A 22008-nucleotide genomic window follows, 5' to 3' on the forward strand; every position below is an offset into this window, starting at 1 on the left:
TTAATGTGCTTGACCAGCAAAATATTCAGCATACGGTCTAACAAATGTAATTTTAGCAATTAGATAGTAGAATCTATATAGGTTCGCAGCACTTTTCACAAACTACAAAGAGTGTTGAAAATAATTATATGTTAAACTTAGATTTTTAACTTGGTTATGCCCTTGCGATATTAGAATTTATAGATGACCTCAATACTTCAGGTATATTTGCTAAAATCACGTGACTGCCACATCACGTGACAAGTCTTAATAATTTAAGAAATCTAATCGTCCTCAACATTTAGTTTTCAACAACATTGCATTTGTCCGATAATAGTAAAGTCCTAAAAAGAAATGCCCATCCTTGTACAGAATGCATTTTCTATCTAAAAAATTCGCCGATATTTCCATCTGGCACCTTAACTGTGCTGCGAACCCTAGTTTTAGTATAAACGGGAGCCATTGGGCCAAAGATACCCTTTGACAAACTTGACAATAATTGGCCATGGGGTTCTTGAGTTATGGCCCATATTCTAAAAAGTTTACAAACACCGCACAAATAACCATAGCATTAACTCTTTGAGCTTTTGGCTCAGAAGAGCTAACTAGAGATTGTCAACGAACATGTCATATGAAATCAAAATCCATAACAGAGCCGTATGAACCGAGGGGGTGCACGGGGGGATGCCCCTTTGTTATTTTTACGACATATAGAATACTATAGAAAACATAGTTACTATATGCTTATGCCCCCTCAATAATAACTTTTTTTTCTTGTCAAGGAAATTTTGAAATTTTTGGTAGTGCTCCCCAAACTGAAAATGTTTGGCAGTGCCCCCCCCCCCCCCCAACCTGAAATTGTTTGGTTGTGCCCCCCCCCCCCCAAACTGAAATTGTTTCCTATGGGCCTGATAATTTTGACGTAATCATGGCACTACAGACCCTGAAAAGTACTACTACCCAAAAAAGGCGTGTGACTTTCATGCAATTTTCATTTCTTTCAAACTGTGTAGATTTTCATGTAAACCGTGCAGCGTTTTGTGCAAACCGTCCAGCGTTTCTTGTAAACCATGCAAATTTCGTGTAAGCTCCAAAGCGTTTCGTGCAAACCGTGTAGCGTGCATGTAAGAATTACTATTTAAAATAGTTTTGTAAAACATCAATATATTTTTTTATCTTAACTTCTTTGAGGCTCATAAGAAGAATGGAAACTTATTGAAAAGTGAACATTTAGATAAAGATTTTTATTGTATCTCAAATAACAGGAATATATGTGGAAAGTACATACATATGGATAACATATGAAAGAAGTTAATATGACATGATATTAAAATGAGGTAAGTAATTAAAACAAACTAATGTGATTGATTTGTGCTGGGAAGTTGTGACTGTGTACAGGTTACATGAATTAAATTTAAATCAGAAGTGCCGAAAGACAGCTGAAAATATGATCATAGCTACACATAATACCAATTGAAATAATTTAAAATGAAAATATGTAGGGGGACTGAATTGTAGCATTCACTTTGACGGATGCATAATTATTTTAATATTTTTTTTATATATTTTTTAATAATTTTATTTGATAATATTAATCTCAGAATTTTGAAGACAGCAGTTTTTTCATTAACTTAATATTACAGGCCTATTGCAACGTTTTCAAGGGGATGGGGGCAACCTGCCCCCCCCCCCCCCCCATGACTGTATATGACACTCGTGGCTTCAGGCAATTATTCAGATATACGAGGGGTGATCAAAAAGTTAGCGAACTATCTCTATATTTACAAAACCACAATTCAGATCAGAATGAAATTTGACACACATATAGTCATGCACATGTTCTATAAATAGCAGATGTTATGTAATGTTTGCTCCATGTTTGTAACGTCACAATGTGAAAATGATGTCATGATAAGTTGTACAAGGTTTATCAAGACAAAAGACTTACCAGAAGTTTGAAACAGTCATTAATTGGATTGATTGTTTTAGTGAAGGAAGGGAGATGGTTAAAAATGATGTCTGTACTGTTGTCCAGTGAAAGCAAGCTGGGGAAGAGAAGTGTCCTTAGTTGAGTAATTTGTTATGAAAGATCGCCAAGTTACAGTTAGAAAAATAGTTGAATATCTTATTCATCTGAATATCTTAAATTCAGCAGGACTTCGGTCTTCTCCTTATACATGTTTTACCAGATTGTGATATACAGTTTTGAAATGGTGCTTCATTTTTATCTTTAAATGCATAAGGCTATACCTGGGGTGTTTCCTCTCTCTCCTTTTCTTTCTCTCTTCCTGACGTCTATATGGGCCAAGAATTAAAATGGAAAAATATAAGAAAAAACTGTTTTGATTGATCAACTACACTTTTAAGTATTTTTATACTGTGTAATTCATACTGCAGATAGAATGATATCCTTCCCAGATATGCACAAAAAATATACTTGGAATCATTTCTTTGATATACATCTGATTAAAAAAGGACACAGCCAGAGGTCTCTTCCATGATTTGTTTTAAATGTCACATGGAACTCTAATACGCAAGTTTCGAGATTATCTCCCTTGATGCGCTCTTTCGTTACGGAGGGGAGTTTTTTTTCCGCGTAAGCAGGCAGGTAGGAGAGTTATTCATATTGGATACATTACATCGTCGATATACCGGTCTGTCATAACTGATTGTCAGGATATACTTATTACCGAATTAAAGTAAAGGCGCTCATTTTTTTTTCTGCGGAGAAAAAAAAACGGAAGAAAGGAAAATAAAAATCGGAACAAAAGAAAATATCAGTGGATAAAACATCCAACGAGGGAATAGATCTATATGGATCTTTAATAAATACACACGCACCTGATCATAGTACGTCGGCATTCTGAATGACTCTTTTCTCTTATAATAAATTCAAAGAGCCCAATAACGTTTTAGAAAAGGTTTGTACAATCAAAGAATTAGTTTTTTTAAAGACTATGACGTTTTCAAGTTTTCTAACTGAAAATAAATTTTGTAAATATATATAGAGGAGCTTTACAAAATTATCAAAATGATCACTCCTTAGCATTATCATCTTTTTATAACATCAAATGAATTTTAAAAGCCATAGCAATCGTTCTTTTATTTATGCAAGTTTGTATACATTAACAACCTGTCCCACTTCCACGCTCATATAGATACTTTTTGCGCCTCTATCGCAGGAGAGTTACAATCTCGAAACTCGCGTATTAATCAAGAACATGTAAGTTTTTTTAATTAAATCACTTAGAAATAAACGACTGTTGTCAGAGTATGCAAAAATGAATAAATTATGTTTAAAAATTTGAAAACTCACTGAATCCTCACCTGATTTGTTGAGACAAGTAAACATACCACTCAGGGTATAATTATTTCAGTCATAATGAACCTCTACAATTCACATGTTAGTGTTCATTCAAGCTTGTCCAAATCATGACCTCCTTGGGTAGGTTTGGGCCACAATAGGGGATCAAAGTTTTACGTGGGAATATAATTTTCAAACTAATCAAAGAATTGACACTGTAAACAAGCAAACTGGATAATATTTAAGCGTGAGATCAGCAAAATTGTTAGCAATCCTCAACTCTTCCTTGAAATACAACTGAATTATAAACACTGTTCTCTTCTAAATTATCGTTACAATGACAATGGAGTTGTCATTTTATTGCATATCATACTACATGTAATACACGCATTTATTAAACAATGGAAAGGTACATGACTTGAATATTTGAGAGTAAGATATCACTTTACTTATCGGTAAAAAAGGACGATTTCAATAACTAATATTTACATCCAATGAATAAAATCTCCTTTCCATTTTTTTTCTCCTTTGCTAATTTGCTAATTCTTATTTTATATACTTTAAAACCTTTCTTTTTACCCAAATTGTCGTTTTATGCCTTATTATTAAAATCTGTGGCAAAGAGTTCACAATAATTGGTACATGTAGAAAACACTAGATACTGTACTGTAGACATGTGGTCTACGCTAGATGTTGTAACATTGTTATTATGTTCTTCCTCTTTTACGAAACAATTACCACTCTAATCATAAATAAGTTGATGTTACAGGGATTTCAACAGGCTCGGTTCAAGTCAGCATTTCGTAAATTCTGTGGTGATTATAATGGCTCTCTTAGGAAAAAGTAACCATTTTAAATAATTTTCTTAGTGTCATGACAAGATGTTTACAGACAAGAACACATGATGAAAAATGAAATATATATATATAATGTCACACGATCTTACAATTCAATACATGGATCCAAAGATTTATATTTTATATACGTATACATGCATGAATACACCTCAGTCTCAAATTTTTATGTTTTCAAATTTTAATGCATATAGAGGCTTGTTAAAATGTCAGGGATTCTCTATAACTTCTACATATACAATTGTAATTTTTTGTTTAATAAATATGATATCCAAAACAAAATATTAAGTCAAACTTTGATATTGAAATAAAGACAAGTGCATTACAAAAGCAGTGATTTAAAACATTTCTAAGAAGATCGATATATGATGTTCGATATCAACTCCTTACATGAATTATTTTTTCAGCTATGATCATTGATACATTTTTGAATTATGGAAACAAATTCTGCTCCGAGACGGAAATGTATGTAACATCCAATCATCCATGTTCTTGGAATTGACAGTCCTTCTTAAGCCTCTGAAATAAACGTAAATAATCATATTCAGACAATACAAACATACAAACCTACACCACCTGTACTAAATGGATTTTTTAATCTTAAAGTTTTAAAAGAAGCATAGTTGTTGCTGTTAATCATTTTTTAACATTCAAAAAAATTGGAATGTTGAAAAAATGTTATTGATCACTTCATTTGGTTTTCAAAATAGGTAAAAATAACCATTTATAAAGGGTGTAAATGTTGTTCATTATGCATAGATTTCGGTTTTATTTTATTGTGATCTTTATTATTTCAAACCACAAAACGCTTCAACAGGAAACCTTTTTCGAAAGTTAATTTTTAAATATTTTAAATATTTCTTTGTTTGTTTTGTTTTATTGATTTGCATGTCTCCTTTTTATTTTGTCGAATTTGTTGAATCATATTCACATTTTTTTCTCAAAATTTAAAAATAAATTGTAAATTCCACTTGCTAAATGATATTTTCGACTTACTTTTCCCCCAAATCTCCAAAAGTTCTTTTACTTTTATTCTTTTTTTGGAAAAAACGTCGCACCTAGGACATGGTGGATTTTCTGTAGAAATTTCTTGAAGCTCCCTTTCAGAAATAAAACGTTTTTCATCTTCCTGTGTAATGAAAAAAGGTTCACATGGACAAGGGAAGCCGATCTCATATTCTACATTTCCATGAAATGTTTTTGTTAGCTCTGCTATTTTCTTTTCTATCTGTAAACGGATTTCTCTTGTTCTTTCCTTACATAGTGGTATGTCATTTCCTGGAGTAAGTACCTGCAGTTGAATTGACGTTTTATTGACTGCAATAACAACAGTGTGGTACTCGTCTTTTTCAGTCCCTTTGAATAATGCTAAATTTTTGTACAAATTGTCTTCTTTGGCATCCCAAAATGCAAAACATGCAACTACTAGGCGAAAGAAGAAGAAGTGGGGTAAATACGTTTTGAAATAGAATGATATAATTGGTGTTTTTTCCCATTCGGTCCAGTTTTCCCCTTTTTCTAAATGCCTCTTGTTCATGCTTGGGACATAGTAGCATTGATTTTGTTGTGTGTATTTCATATCCATTTTCGCAAGAATTCCAAGTTTCTCCATGAAAGGTGTAATCCTATTCAGGTATCTGTCATAAAGGGAATCCCTGCCAATCTTCTCCTCCCATATCTTGAGCATCAATGATTCTGTTATCACACCACCATCAAAATATTTATCCCAATATTCGTCGGTAGCCATTTCTATCGATACATGCTTCCGATCAGTTATAATGTATTTAAATGCATCAACAAACCACTGAATGTCCAGAATGACATCAGGTCCTAAATCCGGAAAATACAGAATCATTCCAATTTCATGATAGAATTTCAGCATATCATTAAAGTCGTCTTCCAAAAAGTATTCTGAAAATTTCTTTAGCTCCTCCCGAGATGATATTTTTAATCCTTGTTTTTCTCGAATAATTTCTTCGAAGTCAGACCACTGTTTCGGTACTTTTTCGCCCCAGTGCGAAAGTGATTTTGTTGTTTTTGCAATGTAGCGTCTAACTTTTTCAAGTTCTCGAAGCTCTTCTTTTGATCTTTTTTGTGGAGGAAGTTCCAGTTCAAAGTGCTTACAAACAAGGTTTTTAATATTTTCTGGAATTTGTTTCCGTAGCTTGACGTAAAAACTTCCATATGCAGATGTATCCTCTTCGTAGGCCTGAACATGTTAAATCAATTAGTTTTTTCAACATATTTATAGATATATGGGAATATTTTCTTAAAGGACTGAGGCCCTTTCATAAGACGTATATAGCTGCAAAGCAAATAATTATCTAGATACATATAGCCCTCTCCCTTCAAGTCCTCAACTAGAAGTCCATGATCTTTACAATTCTACCTTTTTATTATAGCATTGTTTTCCTGAATAAAAGTATAGATTTTACATCCATACAAGAACATGGATCTTTGATAATTTTGCACTAACTTGACATAGAATTAATGAAAATTTAAACCTACAATACGCACATGTATAGGACTATTTGAATATTACAAATAATTAGTTATTGTCCTATCATTTTTAAAGATATTGAACAGGTACCCCCTCTATATTCCACCATAAAATGATGATCACCTTTATAGGCCTCATATCATTGGTGGGGTTATAATTAAAGGCAACATGAATATAATTTGTCATTCTGTTCTGGAGAATAACGTTATAACGAATGTTGTTCTAATGTATAAGTATAGCCCCTTCTTGTGAAATCATAAGACAACATAAGACCATGAAATGTTCACACTTGAATCTACATTTACAAGGAATACTTAAAACATTGGTCCTTTTTTTCGTCAGAACGAACTTTTTGAATGGTTTCCTATAAATGCACATACTCGAAATAGTTACCACGATCGTTATTGTGTAATTTGTGTAGATTCAACATATCATGAAAAAAACCTAATTAATCTAAACAATTTTTAGATTTGGTTAAATGTAGCTGTTACAATCCTGATGAATAAATTTTCAAATATAAGAGCTTATAAAACAAAGAAAATATTTGGAATTTTAAAATCTTTAAGAAATTGCTATAAAATGATTTTTTTTTTTTAAATTATTAATTTTAACCTCTACATGATTCAAAATTAAATAATTATATTCTTTAATTCTTAGAATCGATTAAGTTATGAAACTAAATTTTGCAAGAATTTGTTTTGAATTTTGCAGGGGTTCCAAACTTCGCTTTATCGGTCCATTTGCTATATCCAGGTGGGTTTGTACAAAACGAGATTTACTGTACAGATCTTGGCATCATATGATATGGATTGATGAGCTATTTACATTACAACTGTGTTTGGATAAAATATATATTTAAATTCCTTCGCCATCACCTTTACTCAAAATAAAATAGTTCCAGTTATCTTTTTATCAGATATATAAAAATACCTTTGAATATTTGTACGAATCTCTGTGCGTTGCTAGTACAATGATAGGCGTCAAAATTTTCTCGCGTTCACTACTTTCTGGGTCGTAAGATTTCGTGTTATAACGTTTGCCCCCATCTTCCTGACCATATGTTCGAATAGTCTGTAGCCAGAATGTGAAATAATCTAAATAATGAAGTGGAGTTAAAAAATAAATATTATTTTAGTATAAGCACATAATTCTGAAATAATAATCAACATTACGATTTATTTCTATTGATGTAAAGAAGTATGATAAATGAAAATAAAAGACGTTAGAAAGCTAAAACAGTCACCTAGTGCAGTCCAGTCTTCGAAAAGAGTGCCGAGAACACAGTTTCTGTCATCTTGTTGTAGTTTAGTTGTTAGATCCTGGGTCATGTCTACGACTAATAGGTATATTGCTCTGCGTGATAAGTAGACCTGATGACAAGCATAATATGCCACTTGTCCTGCAAAGTCCATCACACTTAGTAATTCTTTGCTGTCATTTTCACTAATCGGAGATGCATTTCCTTCATAGTCTAAAAAATTATGTATAAATTCTTTTAATGTACATAAACTTTGATGATGTTGATGATGATATACTTGTACATTTTATCACTGCACGTTATTTTATGTCACCCCGTAACAAAGACGTTCTAAACATATCGTTATTGCTACATCTATAATTTTTTCCTCTTATATTCTTGCAGTTGGCTCGGAAAAGCTTAATGAAAATTCAGAGTTGCTTGTAACCAAGTCTAGTTGTGTTTTTGAAACTTTCAAGAATTTGTTCCTCGCTCTTGTAAAAGTGCTTTCTGCCAGAAAACAATGAATTGGTTGCACAAAGTCTGTCGCTATTGCTATAGATGGAACGAACGAGTTAACCAGTATTTTTATGCCCCGTATCGAAGATTCGGGGTATATAGTTTTTGACCTGTCCGTCAGTCTGTCTGTCTGTCTGTTTTTCCGCAAAAACTTTAACCTTGCCTATTAGTTTTGATTGGTTAGAGCTATGGTTTTTTATATTTCACATGTGCTTGTGACGAGACCTTTCTTTGGATACCACCATATTTGACCTTTTGCCCTTGACCTTGGAGCTTCACCCAGTTTTGCAAAATTTTACCAAATTTGGACCTTGGCCATAACTTTTGAACAGTTGGAGCTGGGGCTTTCATACTTTACATATGAAATCCTTGTGACAAGACCTTCCTTTGGATACCACCAAAATTAAATTTGACCCTGGAGTTTGACCTAGTTTTGCAAAACTTTACCAAACTTTAACCTTGCCATAACTTTTGAACAATTGTTGCTAGGGCGTTCATACTTCACAAGTGTAATCCTTGCGAAAAGACCTTCCTTTGGATACCAACACCTTAGACTCTTTGACCTTGATCTTGTAGTTTGACCTACTTTTGGAAAACTTTAACCTTTGCCATAACCTTTAAACGGCTGGTGCTAGGGCTTTCGTACTTCACATATGTAATCCTTGTGAGGAGACCTTACTTTAGATACCAACAACTTTGACCCTTTGACCTTGACCTTGGAGTTTTACCTACTTTTGGAAAACTTTAACTTGGTCATAACTTTTGAAAGATTGTTGCTTTGGCTTTCATATTTCACCTGTGTTTTTCTTGGGAGAAGGCCTTTCAATTAAGGCACAATTTATTTTGACCATTTGACCTTGACCTTGATGTTTGACATACTTTTGAAAAAAAAACTTTAATCTTTTCCATATCTATTCAATGGTTGCTGCTAGGGCTTTCATATTTCACAGGTTTATTCCTCGAGACAAGACATTAATTACTTTGTGTACCAACATATTTGATTTGCATTTGAGAAAGTTTTACCTTTGCTATAAGTTGCCATACGGAGGCATTAGTGTTTCACAAACACATCTTGTTGATGGTTGTATTACATCTCTATATTCCCAGGGGATACAGATATAATGTTATTCAATTTTGGTACCCCTGTATCCATAAATTCTCTATACCAAAAAAAATAGCTGAAAGTTGATCATGAAAGTTTCAGCAATTCTTTAGGAAAAGAAAAAAAATGTTCAAGATTTTCAATCGAATGTGATTGATAACAACGATAGGCGAAAACAGATAAGCAACAACACTCTTGCAAATGTGAGCAGGACCTTTCTTTTGAAGATTTTTTCTAAGCTTCAACAATGAGATTTAAACTAGGTAATTACTTTTTATAAAGATTTACACTATAAATTTTCAGCAAAAATGTTGTAAATGAAACTTAAAAATGTCTACTAATTGAAGTTTGGAGAGAGAGAACAAACAAATATAATGCGCGGTTTCTAAGACATGTTTTCGTAATAACACGACGGATTGCATGATTTACTTAAAATATTTGAAGTTTTGCACTGCACAAAAGGCGCTCAAAAATACTTTTTAGTTGGATAGATTAGTAGCTCTCTCTCTCTCTCTCTCTTAATAAATGTTTCCACCCTTTCCTCCTCTTCCTCTCTCTTTCTCTAAAAAATTAATAAATATATGTAATATGCAATGAAAATTTAACAGACAAACCGAACAGAGTGCTGCCACTGTCATCCTCAGATTGTCCAATAAGAAACAGGTCCTGGTGAACGTCCAGTCCTATAGTTGTTTCTGTTGGTTGTTTGGTTTCTTCCTTTCCTTTCTTTCTCTTCAGATTACGTAGTACAGTTGTCTTTCCTGCCCCCGTACAACCAACTAGGAGACATCTCGCACGATACATGGGGACACTGCCTTGATTTATTTTGTCAACAAATCGTTTTCTTTCTTCTAAATCCCATTTTAACACTTCTTCTGGTATGTTCACTAATAATTATAACAATAAAACTTTTATGATAAAGACGAACATTTTCAATAATCATAATACATTCTAGATATAACAAAGGCTTTTACCCAAAATGCAAAACTAGAAAAGGGCAAATGATCCACAATGCTCAATAAATTAAATTTACCCTGCTTTTCAGGAAAAAAAATCCCCCATATTCTTGGGTAAAAATGAACCCATAATCACTATAGCCCCAAAGGGTCATGTCTTAAACGGTTCTGACTCCGCAAAACATAAGGATGCTTTAATAATTAAGGGGAAAAATAACAAGAGGCCCAAGGGCCTTAACGGTCACCTGAGTACAATACAACAATTAAGAGGATCCATAAACTGATAAATGAAGCTTTGTTGCCCAAAAGCAAGAAAAATAGTATGATTAGCATCAACAAAATAATTGGTCTAGCATCTATCTGTCCCCCATTTATCACTATTACCATGCAGACTATTAACAAAATGTCTATTTTTAACCCCATATTATTACTTCTCACATTGGCCTCTCTTGGCCTTTGAAGAACATTGAAAAAGATAAGTTATTTTTGTCTTGTTTTTATTCATCTATTATTTCCAAGTCTACCTTATCATTAAAACTATGAAAGTACTTTTTGTATTATACAATAAATATTCTTGCATAATTCTTTAATTCTATTAACCTTTCAAATACATTGTTAACAGTGATTAATTATGAAAGGTGAATGGCAAAGGGGAATAACTTTGCTCAACAGAATACAAGTTAATAGAGCCCTGGCCAGGACCAGAACACTTGACTAAATGGTCCAGGTGTTCGAAATTCTGGTAAAAATACCTTTGCATATTAAAACTTTTACTCTGTTTGCCTCGAATATGCCCAGAAGCAAGAAGATTTTCAAAGAAATGCATTTTCACTATATTATTAAATAAATAAAGCCCCACCCTTACACCAGAACATCTGACCCACGGGCCATAAACTCACAATTCTGGAAGAAGCACCCTTGCTCATCATGACTATACACTTGTTTCTTTGCTTTATAAGCAGTAGTAGAAAAAATATTTTGAAAGAAATTATGCATTTTCACTATATAATCAATTAGAGTCCCCCCCTCCCCCCCCCTCTTCACCAGAACCTCTGACCCAGTGGCCATGAATTTCACAATTTTGGAAGAGGTATTCTTCCTTATCATAACCATGCACTTCCTTTGTTTGAATAATACCCAGGAGCAGAGAAGAAGATTTGGAAAGAAATTATGCATTTTCCCTATATAATCAATAGAGCCCCGCCCAACACCAGAACCCCTGACCCTGGGGCCAGGAAATTCACAATTTTGGAAGCGGCAACCATGCCCATCATAACTATGAACTTAGTTTATTTAATATCCAGGAGCAGAAAAGAAGATTTTCAAAGAATTAATGCAATTTTACTATATAATCAATAGGCCCCACCCTAACACCAGAACCCCTGACCCAGGGGCCATAAAATTCACAATTTCTGAAAAGGCAGTCATGCCCATCATAAATATGTTCTTAGTTTATATATTCAATACCCAGGAACAGAGAAGATTTTCAAAGAATTAATGCATTTTCACTATATAGTCAATAGAGCCCCACCCTAACACCAGAACACCTGACCCAGGGGCCATGAAATTTACAATTTTGGAAGAGGCACTCCTGCTCATCATAACTATGTACTTAGTTACTTTATTTAATACCCAGGAGCAGAGAAGAAGATTTTCAATGATTTAATGCATTTTCTCTATATAATCAATAGAGCCCCATCCTAACACCAGAACATCTGACCCAGGGGCCATGAAATTCACAATTTTGAAAGAGGCACTCTTGCTCATCATAACTATGTTCTTAGTTACTTTATTTAATACCCAGGAGCAGAGAAGAAGATTTTCAGAGAATTTTAAAATGCATTTTCACTATACAATCAATAGAGCCCCACCCTAACACCAGAACCCCTGACCCAGGGGCCATGAAATTCACATTTCTGGAAGAGGCACTCTTGCTCATCATAACTATGTACTTAGCTACTTTATTTAATACCCAGGAGCAAAGAAGAAGATTTTCAATGAATAAATGCATTTTCACTATATAATCAATAGAGCCCCGCCCTAACACCAGAACCCCTGACCCTGGGGTCATGAAATTCACAATTTTCGAAGAGGCACTCTTGCTCTTCATAACTATGTACTTAGTTACTTTATTTAATACCCAGGAGCAGAGAAAAAGATTTTCAAAGGAATAATGCACTTTCACTATATGATCTATATAGCCCCACCCTAGCACCAGAACCCCTGACCCTGCTGGGGCCATGAATTTCACAATTTTGGTAGAGGGCTCAATGCTTATTACAATCATGCCAACAGTTTGACTGCTTGATGTCCAGGAGTAAAGAAGAAGATTTTTAAAGACTGCATTAATTTTGGTGGTTTTAGCCCCAGCCCTCAGGCCCCAGGGGGCAGGGACCATGAAATTCACAATTTTTGTTTCCCTTCGCCCATAGATGCTATATGACAAATTTAGTTGAAATTGGTTCAGTGGTTCAAGAGAAGAAGCTGAAAATGTTCAAAAGTTTACGACCGACAGACGATGCACGACGGACGCCGACGGACGAAAACAGATAGCAATAGGTCACCTGAGTGATTCAGGTGACCTAAAAAGAAGAATAAAAATAAAGAATAAAAAAATTGGGTTTGCATGTGAATACAACTTAGTTTGGTCTGCTACTGCTAAAAGATTTTTTTTCTTATATTCATGATTATTCTCATTTATGAATTTGAACACAATGTACTTATTTTAATCCGGTAATGATTTGAACAAATATGAATCTGCACTGCATTGTTGTTTGCACATTAATATTACTAATCATGATGCAAGAAGACCTTATTTTTTATAGATACCTGTACATGTATGCTCATATTCCTATGAATAATGTTTATCACCTACCCCCGGGCCAGGAATGAAACCAAGCTGAATCTGCACTACCTGAAGACTACTGCAAATTAAGACATTGTTTCTCTTGAAAATGATGTTTTAAAGTTGTTTTTTTTTCATAAGTTTTCCAACGTAAAACTTTGAACCCGTTTGGAACAGTGAGAGTCTATGACTTGATGGATTTTAAATCTAGGTTACTTGAGGCTAGAAAAAAAAAACTGTTTACTTCCAAATCTATTTCCAGTGCACTAATAAAATGAATAATCATAACGCTGCTTTTCTTGAAAGAAATTAATTTATATAAAGATTTTTCCCTGATAGTCCCTCTCTTAACCCGTTTTCTGCCTGCTACAATTTTCACTCCACAATATTTTTTCAAAGTGAATTATTTATAAAATGGTAATTATTTAACACAAAAGAGTAAAAAAAAAATAATAAAATTTTATTAGAGGAGATTGGTGAACAAGGCGTGCAGAATGCCTATGGTTTCATATATATAAAAATCATATCCATTTTGTGAATTTTGTTTTTAGAGTTAAGTTCTCATTGTCGAAATTTATGAAATTATGAAAACAAAACTTTTCTAAGGAAAATTTTCTCGAAAAAAAAAATATTCTGTTATTAAAAAAAAATAATGTGATATTCATGGTTCTAACCCTAGCAATAAAAATCCCGAGTATCATCCTTCTTTGAGACTAACACACTATACACCACTGCGCTACACAGCTCCTGATGAATAGTGGTATTTAAATCATGTTTGTGATATGACCCTGGACTAAATGGACTTCAAGTATTTCTCGAAAAGATGTGAATGTTGTGTCATAAAGGTGTATTTTTAAGGTATATTGGGTCTTTGCTCCATCTTTTTGTTAACCAAAAAAATGTATATTTTTACGCAAAACTTTGAGGATAAATTTTCAAAATTATGGAGCGAAGGCCCACTCTAATCGAAAAATTGGGTTATGGTATAAGAAAATGATCTTTTTTGCCCTTTTAGTGTGTGTGTATGCTATTTCATAGGCAAATAATTTCAATCTTTGTGAGATATTTGCAAATTGTGGAGATTTTTCATGAAGTATACTTTAATTTTAGATGAAATATCAAAGAAAATCTTGTTATAATTGATTTTTCACCTTCATGTTTGTCGCACTATAGGCATTTCGCTCGCCTTTTTAATTCACGCATCTTCTTTGAGAGCTGTTCATTCCATTAAAAAATCATAGTGATTACATGATTACATTATATACAAAATCAATAGGATTTTTAAAAATAATTTTTTCCTGATATGAAGCGGTATAAAATCAAATTTTATTTAAATGAATGCAAGTTTGCTTATATAATGATAAAAATTATTTTTCTGTGTATGGTATCGGGAAAAGGGGGGGGGGGTCATGTAACTTTTAAATGTAAAAGGGGAAAGGGGGTGTCTTCCCCCTCCACCTTTTATGTTTTTAGCGATTCTCTACTTTCTGTCATTTCATTTTTCTGTTTAACTTTTTTCATTTTCAGCATTTTTTTTTGGTAAAGAAAATTGGATTTGAGCCAACCTAACTCCCCCCCCCCCCCCAATCTCTTTGCGACAAAACATCGTTTTTAAACTCATTCTTTTTATTATATTTTTTAACATGCAAATAATATGATAATTTACTGCTGATAAGGCTTGCGACCATGTTTTTGCTATGCAATATACACTCATAGATATAACAATGAAAGAAAAAGTGAGCAAGCTCACATACCCCACGCTCCCCCAAAACTCGACAATGCAACATGTACTGAATAGCACAGTGCATTTTAAATACACAGTATAATTCAAAAAGGGGCATTTCTTGCAAAAAATCATCACATAAAACTTCTTGCATATAAGGACATTTAAATCTTTCTATGTTACAAATTTAATTGGGCTAAAGTTTCTACATAAATAATGGAAAAAATTTTTTTTTGGTAATATACAAATCTATACATTATGTCTGAAATACCTACAAAGTTTCAGGAAATTCAGTGCAGGAGTTATGCTGACAAACTGTTATTTAAATTCCTCAGTGATTTCAATTTGTTAATGAGTGTAAGTCCATGTCCAACACATGACAACTTACACGTTTAAATAATTGATGGAAACAAAATTATGATGTAGTCATATGAATTTGTTTATATACTGTACTTATGAAATTATTTAAGGCAAAGTACCAATTTGAGGGGTGGGGGATGGGGTGAGAACTATCCAAGATTCAAGATTTTGTGTGTGTGTGTTAAATCATTAATATTTTGATCTCAAAATCAATAGGGGTCTTTTAAGGTCATAAAATATTTCACATAAAATGTCATTACAAAGGCTGATTCCAGTGTTGATTTCCTTATTACCTAGCTGGAAAGTTTCTTCAATAATAGACAAAACTCGTAGGGCAAAAATAATGGAATCGGAATTTCCTGGTAATATGCACATCTACACACTGTGTCCTAAATATCTACAAAGTTTGGCAATATTCTGTGCAGCGGTTTAAAAGGAGTTGCGCTGACAAACTGTTCATCTCTATATTCAAGATATGGCCAAAAATCTAAGTTGAAAAGTGCCGAAATTCCCAGAAAAATAAAGGAATCGGAATTTCCTGGTAATATGCACATCTACACATTGTGTCCTAAATATCTGCAAAAGTTGACGAAATTCTGTGCAGCGGTTTAAAAGGAGTTGCGCTGACAAACTGTTCATCTCTATATTCAAGATATGGCCAAAAATCTAAGTTGAAAAGTGCCGAAATTCACAGAAAAATAAAGGAATCGGAATTTCCTGGTAATATGCACATCTACACATTGTGTCCTAAATATCTGCAAAGTTTGACGAAATTCTGTGCAGCGGTTTAGGAGGAGTTGCGCTGACAAAAAAAACAGGACTGACGTACTGTCTGACTGACGGACGGGTCAAAAACATTATACCCCCCCCCCCCCGCAACTATTTGCGTGGGGTATAAAAACTAAAGCTTGCGACATTCTGCAAATGTTGATAAGGACGCTTCAATAAAAAAAAATACCCGGAAGTTTAAAATTAAATGACGACAGCGTATTACACGCCAAATCAAGGAAAGACACATCATGTTTTTGGAGATGCCCAAGTGGCTGTAGTACAATTAGATAATCATTAATATCGCTCAGTATGAATTTTAACAAAACATTGTCTTTATTCATGAAATTAATATTTGATCCATTTCTCTTTAAAAAAAACTTTTATCAAGAATTTATGTTGTTTTTTTTTCAAATCTAACGGTAGTCATGAATATTTGTAGGGTCGGAACCGGGAGGGGGGTTAGGGGGGCTTAGCCCCCAACTTTTTTTGCATAGATAATATAGGCATTGAGAATTGGGGCTTAGTCCCCAAACTTTTTTTTTGGTTGGTTTAGCCCCCCTTTCAATAAGCCCCCCCCCCCCCCCAACTTATAATTTGCTTCCGACGCCTACGATATGTATAGGAATATGAAATTATCTAATTTTAGGCATAAATAATCTCTAAGTGAATTATTTCCCTTTCGGATGTATTTATTTATCAATGTGTAGGTGATATCATATGGCAGCATCTATACAAGAGCTAAATATAAATTTTAATTTCAAGAGCAAGTCTCAGGAAATCATGCGAGACATAACACGGCGGCTGTAGACGATTTGTGAATATGCTGTGTGTTAAATTGTGTAAATAAAGGATTGGGTTGCTGATCTTGAATTAAAAAAAATCTTATCTGCAGAAAGCCTAACTCAAAAGCACACTGGAGGTACTGTGAGCGAGCTCACAAAAAAATACTCCGCCGCAATTTTTTTAAAGTGAACATTCAAATTTTCGTAAATAATGAATTTCAACTAATTTTCATTTCTCTGAATCATTTAAAAAAAAACTCATTTTCTGGCGATTAGTAGTCTTTCAGTGAATATGGACATGTAATGTTTCCCAATTAAAAAAAATTATAGACCTGTTATTTCCCAATTAAAAAAAAATATAGACCTGTTATAAATTTTACACTCTTTATGCCAGTGATCTTGAACATGTCGAAATGACGTAGGCTCAAGGTCACGACACATTCTCAGGTCAAAAACAATCTATGTACCATGTATAAGCTTCCAATGATTCTCCATTACAAAGTTGTAGCCCAGACAAGAATTTAATAGCCATTCTCTGTAAGCATTTAAACTCTTATATAGGGAGTGTGGCACGCTAGGTCTTGGATTTTTATGAAACTTGGCACACATTCCTATAATGATGTATGAAACTAAAATTCATAATAAAATGGTTGCTATGGTCAATGGTTACCATGGCAACCAACATACATTTTTCATGGCCTAAAAAATGCTAAATTTTGATGAAAAATGACCATTTTTGACTAATTAAAAGTCTTTAATACAACAAGATATTTACATGACTTTATCTTTTTGTCAAAATACATCATTTTTATAGTTCTTTAGATAATGTCTAGTATTTGAGTAACTTAACCTCATAGAAAAAATATCCCCCCTTTTTAAGTATGATTTTTCTAAGGAAAAATTGTAGATTTTAGGCTCTTTTGAAAAGCCTGGTATAAATTTTTGCGGACATATTGGAAAAAATAAATACATTGGTTTGAAAGTCCATATATAGTTGTAATATAAACTGCAAAGAACCACTTGGTATTCATATCTTGTTTTCATGTTACCATGGTTACAAACTAATGCTTTTTTTAAGAATTCCAGACAAGGGCAATAGGTATCTACTATCAGTTTCCATATAAATACCTGAGTATTTTAAAATGGATTAAAACCAAATTTGTACATGTAGTACACAATAGCAATAACAAAGGAAAAAAATCGATTTTCATAACAAAAGGTCAAAGGTCAAGGTCAAAATGACTCGATTTAGATGGAAAAGTAAGCAAACTAAGCACAACTTTTTCAATGCCATAACTAATACTTGTGTTTTAAACAACATAATTATGAATAAACAAAATTACAGTTCTGGTGGACAATACATGTAACTAGCATCACATGAATTGGTAAATACGGACAGAAGGTCAAAGTTCAAGGACACAATGGTATATAAAATTTGCCTTTTTGTCCCCTGCTTTCACTTAAAGTGGGGGATATTTATTTGGGTCTGTCTGACGTCTATCCGTCTGTCGTTCTGCAACACTTTCGTTTCTGCACGATGTCTCGTGAAGCCTTTGAGTCTTTGCAGTGAAAGTTTATGTAACAACTCCCTGTGGCCTAAGGAAGACCCCCATTGATTTTAAGGTCAAAGGTAAAGGTCATGAATTCATAAATTCTGTCTGTTTTAACACTTTATTTCCACGCAATATCTCAAAAACTGCGAGCTTTTGCAATGAAATTTTACACTGAAACTCCCTATGGCCTGAAGAAGACCACTATTGATTTTGAGTTCAAAAGGTCAAAGGTCAAGGTCAAAAATTTATACATTCTGTTTGTGTGTAAAATTTTCATTTCCGTGCGATATCTCAAGAAGCTTTTAAGCTTTTGCAATGAAATTTTATATCATAACTCCCTTTGGTCCCGCCTGCAACTCTTAAAGTATCCCGTCCCCCCAACCGCACCATCCTCCGACTCCACCCCTCAAGATCCGTACATGCTCTTTTTTCCTTAAGCATGGGACACAGCTTCTCTGAATTAGCTTGTTAGTATAGCATTTAACTTGAGTCCTTGAAAATAATTTGTCCCTGCCTTCTTCCTATGGTTTTCATTTTTTAAAATGAACATGATAAAGTAACCAATGACCAAGACTTACTCTATCCCTTCCAGGAACCATGTAAAAGCACTTACCCCACATAAATTGGTAAGAGTCATTTGTAAGAAAAACACGGATCCCTTGTGAAACATTAAGAAGCGTTATTTATAAATATGAAAGAAAGCGGTTCATTCATAAGTGATTAACCCCAACCCGCCCCCATTCCCGAGTATAGATTTTTTGTGTTTAATTTTATGATTTTTTTTCTTTAGGTAGAAAGGGGTGGGGTGGGGGTGGAGGGCTTGTCAGAAATTTATTTATGTTTTCATTATCAATAAAATTCAGCTACACAGATTTACTATTAATTTTACTGCTACAAGGCTCAATCTACATTTTTCTTAGTCTAGAGAAATGATAAACTTGATAAAAATGAAAACTCTAAATATGATTCAGACAATTTGTATTTCTATGCAAACACCCCTCCCCCCCCCCCCCCCCCCCCCCTAAAAAAATCAAAAGTATAATTTTCACTGGTCGAAAGGAATCAATTACAAAACAAAACATTTTCATTACTGACCTTAACAATTTTTTTTATTCTTTTTTTTTTTTGGATAAAGACCGTTCCCTTAAAGAAAATACTTGGATCAGGAACATTATCAATTTCTTTGTAAATATTTTCAAAGTCATTAAATAAAAAGTTCAAATCTGAAATATACACAGATAACTTTTCTCTCTTTTTTTCTGAATCAGATACAGATAAAGGCAAAAAAAAAGGTAGTATTAAAAAGATTGAGTTTTCTGTTACATCCCTCACTAAAACAGGGTTGTTTTCTACATGTAGCCTTTAAATAGAGATAAAATATACTTTTACATTCTTTAATTTTAGGATGAGGGTGTAAAGAGTATCAGTTTATATTTTAAATGTAGCAAATCCTATCAAGTGAAAACACACATCATATAAAAATTGTAAATTACGAATGACATAAATTCTGTTTAAAACTGCATAATATGACTGCGTTGACTATTGGTTAAGGGAAGACCATTTGATTCAGAAGGGGGGGGGGGCAAATTTTTTCCGAGTCAGATTATTTATTTTCATGGAATTGAAGGACAGATTATTTATTTCCAATATGATCCAGGACAGATTATGTATTTTTTGCTTCACTGAAAAAAGTCTGAAAATAAAATAAACAATCCATCCCGCCCCAAGGGAAAACGCCCAAACTTTATTTCGTGGGGGGTGGGGTGGGGGTTTTTAACCCATTATGCATAGTATAATAATAATACTTATTATAATATGGGTTAAAAAATTATTACCGAAACGAGTGCCTTTGGGTTGGAGGTTGTAGCACTTATCAAAGATGGATTATTTATTTTCCTGCCAGTTGAAGACAGATTATTTATTTTCAACATTTTCAAGAACGGACTTTAGTTTCTAAAATCTGTAACCCCCCCCCCCTCGCATCAAATGGCCATCCCTTTTATGACAGACATCAACTTACATACATCATTCAATACAAACTTCAACTTCCAGTTCTGTACAAACATGTAAATGTAGCTTGACTTTAATTATTTAGGTAAAATCAATAGCCTAGTTCTCTCACATTATAATTCAGTTTTTTTTCCACATTTGTTTTAAAAAGGCACTGACTTTCAAAGGCTGTATTCATTATAATATATCACTCTGACTGAGACACTGTACCTCTTCTTACAACCAATTCAATATAATTCTGATATCTCAAGTTTATCTTTTATCTCCATTTTAAAACTCCTAAGACCTTGAGGCTTAGGCTTCAATATCATGAATGAATCAGAGCTTATTTCCTGTACCATGTGGTCTTTTACATTTCACCACTGTTCACTCATCAAAGTTATTCTTTTGCATGCAAGAAATAAACAAAGAGGTTAAAATTTGTATGCACATTAAATAAACAAAAAACCACTTGATTTTACTTGAAATCCAGGATACATGTTGATAATGTAAACAACTTCCAGTCAGTTTTGTCCAATGATTTTTTTATCTCTCGCACTAAAGAGCTCACAATTATCAAAGGGAGATAATTCAATTTTTAAATGAATGTCTGCTATTTTAATCATAGATTTCTTATATTTATAGACTGAATACCAACAATGTTTTTAAATGCCTTTTAAAATCGGATGTCATACTTTTCATTTCTGTGAGTAACATGAATTGAAGTAGCCGCATTTCATTGATTGACATTCCCAAAAATTGCATTTTTTCAGAAAAAATCAACTTTAGACTCCGTTTCCATGGTAACTACTCAACATTCATATGATCTAACAATATTTTTTGGAGTAGTTTATGAGGTGGTAAATTCTAGCCAAATTTGAAAAAAATCTGTGACTATGCGTGCCACAAAAGTTTAAGTGGTTACAGAGAATGGCTATTAATATCTTTTTCTGCCAGTGACTTTGAACTTGCCGAAATGACCTTGAGTTAAGATCAGCACACTCGCTCGGATCATAAGCAATCTCTGTATTAAGTATGAGCTTCCAGTGAATCTCCGTTTTTTGGTTATTGCCCAAATAAGTTTTTCTTATCTTCTCTTATCTTCATCTTGCCTGAATGACCTTGAGACAATATCACGACAAACCTGGCGCCATGTGCAATCGTAGTATAAGTATGAGCTTCCAGTGATTCCCCATTACAAAGTTAAAGTTATAGCCCGGACAAAAATTTTTATACTTTTTTTTTCTGCCGGTGACCTTGGAATTGCTAAAATGACCTTGGGTCAAGGTCAAGACACAATAATGGTTAATAAACAATCCCTATACCAAGTACAAGTGTCCAGTGATTCCCCATTACAAAGTTGTGACACGGAAATTTTTTATACTTTTTGTGCAGTGACCTTGAACTTGTGGAGACGACCAAGGTTTTTAGGTCAATGTACATCCTTGGGTCATAAGCAATCTCTGTACCAAGTATGAGCTTCCAGTGTTTCTCAATAACACAGGTATACAGACAGACGGACAAGGTGATTCCT

At 33.6% G+C, this 22008-nt stretch overlaps 1 protein-coding gene across 1 annotated transcript in view; it reads right to left on the reverse strand.

The window, feature by feature from the left end:
- Nucleotides 1–4437: 4437 nt before the first annotated feature.
- Nucleotides 4438–22008, reverse strand: part of LOC133200551 (uncharacterized) — a 45934-nt gene continuing 28363 nt past the window's right edge. The window contains exons 7-11 of the mRNA XM_061336334.1: nucleotides 10110–10382; nucleotides 7881–8108; nucleotides 7568–7731; nucleotides 5134–6346; nucleotides 4438–4656 (exon numbers count right to left, since the gene is read on the reverse strand). Of these exons, the coding sequence (XP_061192318.1) occupies nucleotides 4649–4656; nucleotides 5134–6346; nucleotides 7568–7731; nucleotides 7881–8108; nucleotides 10110–10382 (1886 nt within the window). The 3' untranslated portion in view covers nucleotides 4438–4648. The remainder of the gene's footprint in view (nucleotides 4657–5133; nucleotides 6347–7567; nucleotides 7732–7880; nucleotides 8109–10109; nucleotides 10383–22008) is intronic.

This window comes from Saccostrea echinata, unplaced genomic scaffold (genome assembly GCF_033153115.1).
Source record: "Saccostrea echinata isolate AGI-Se365-2 ecotype Australia unplaced genomic scaffold, CSIRO_AGI_Sech_v1 ptg000040l, whole genome shotgun sequence".
Taxonomy (NCBI): domain Eukaryota; kingdom Metazoa; phylum Mollusca; class Bivalvia; order Ostreida; family Ostreidae; genus Saccostrea; species Saccostrea echinata.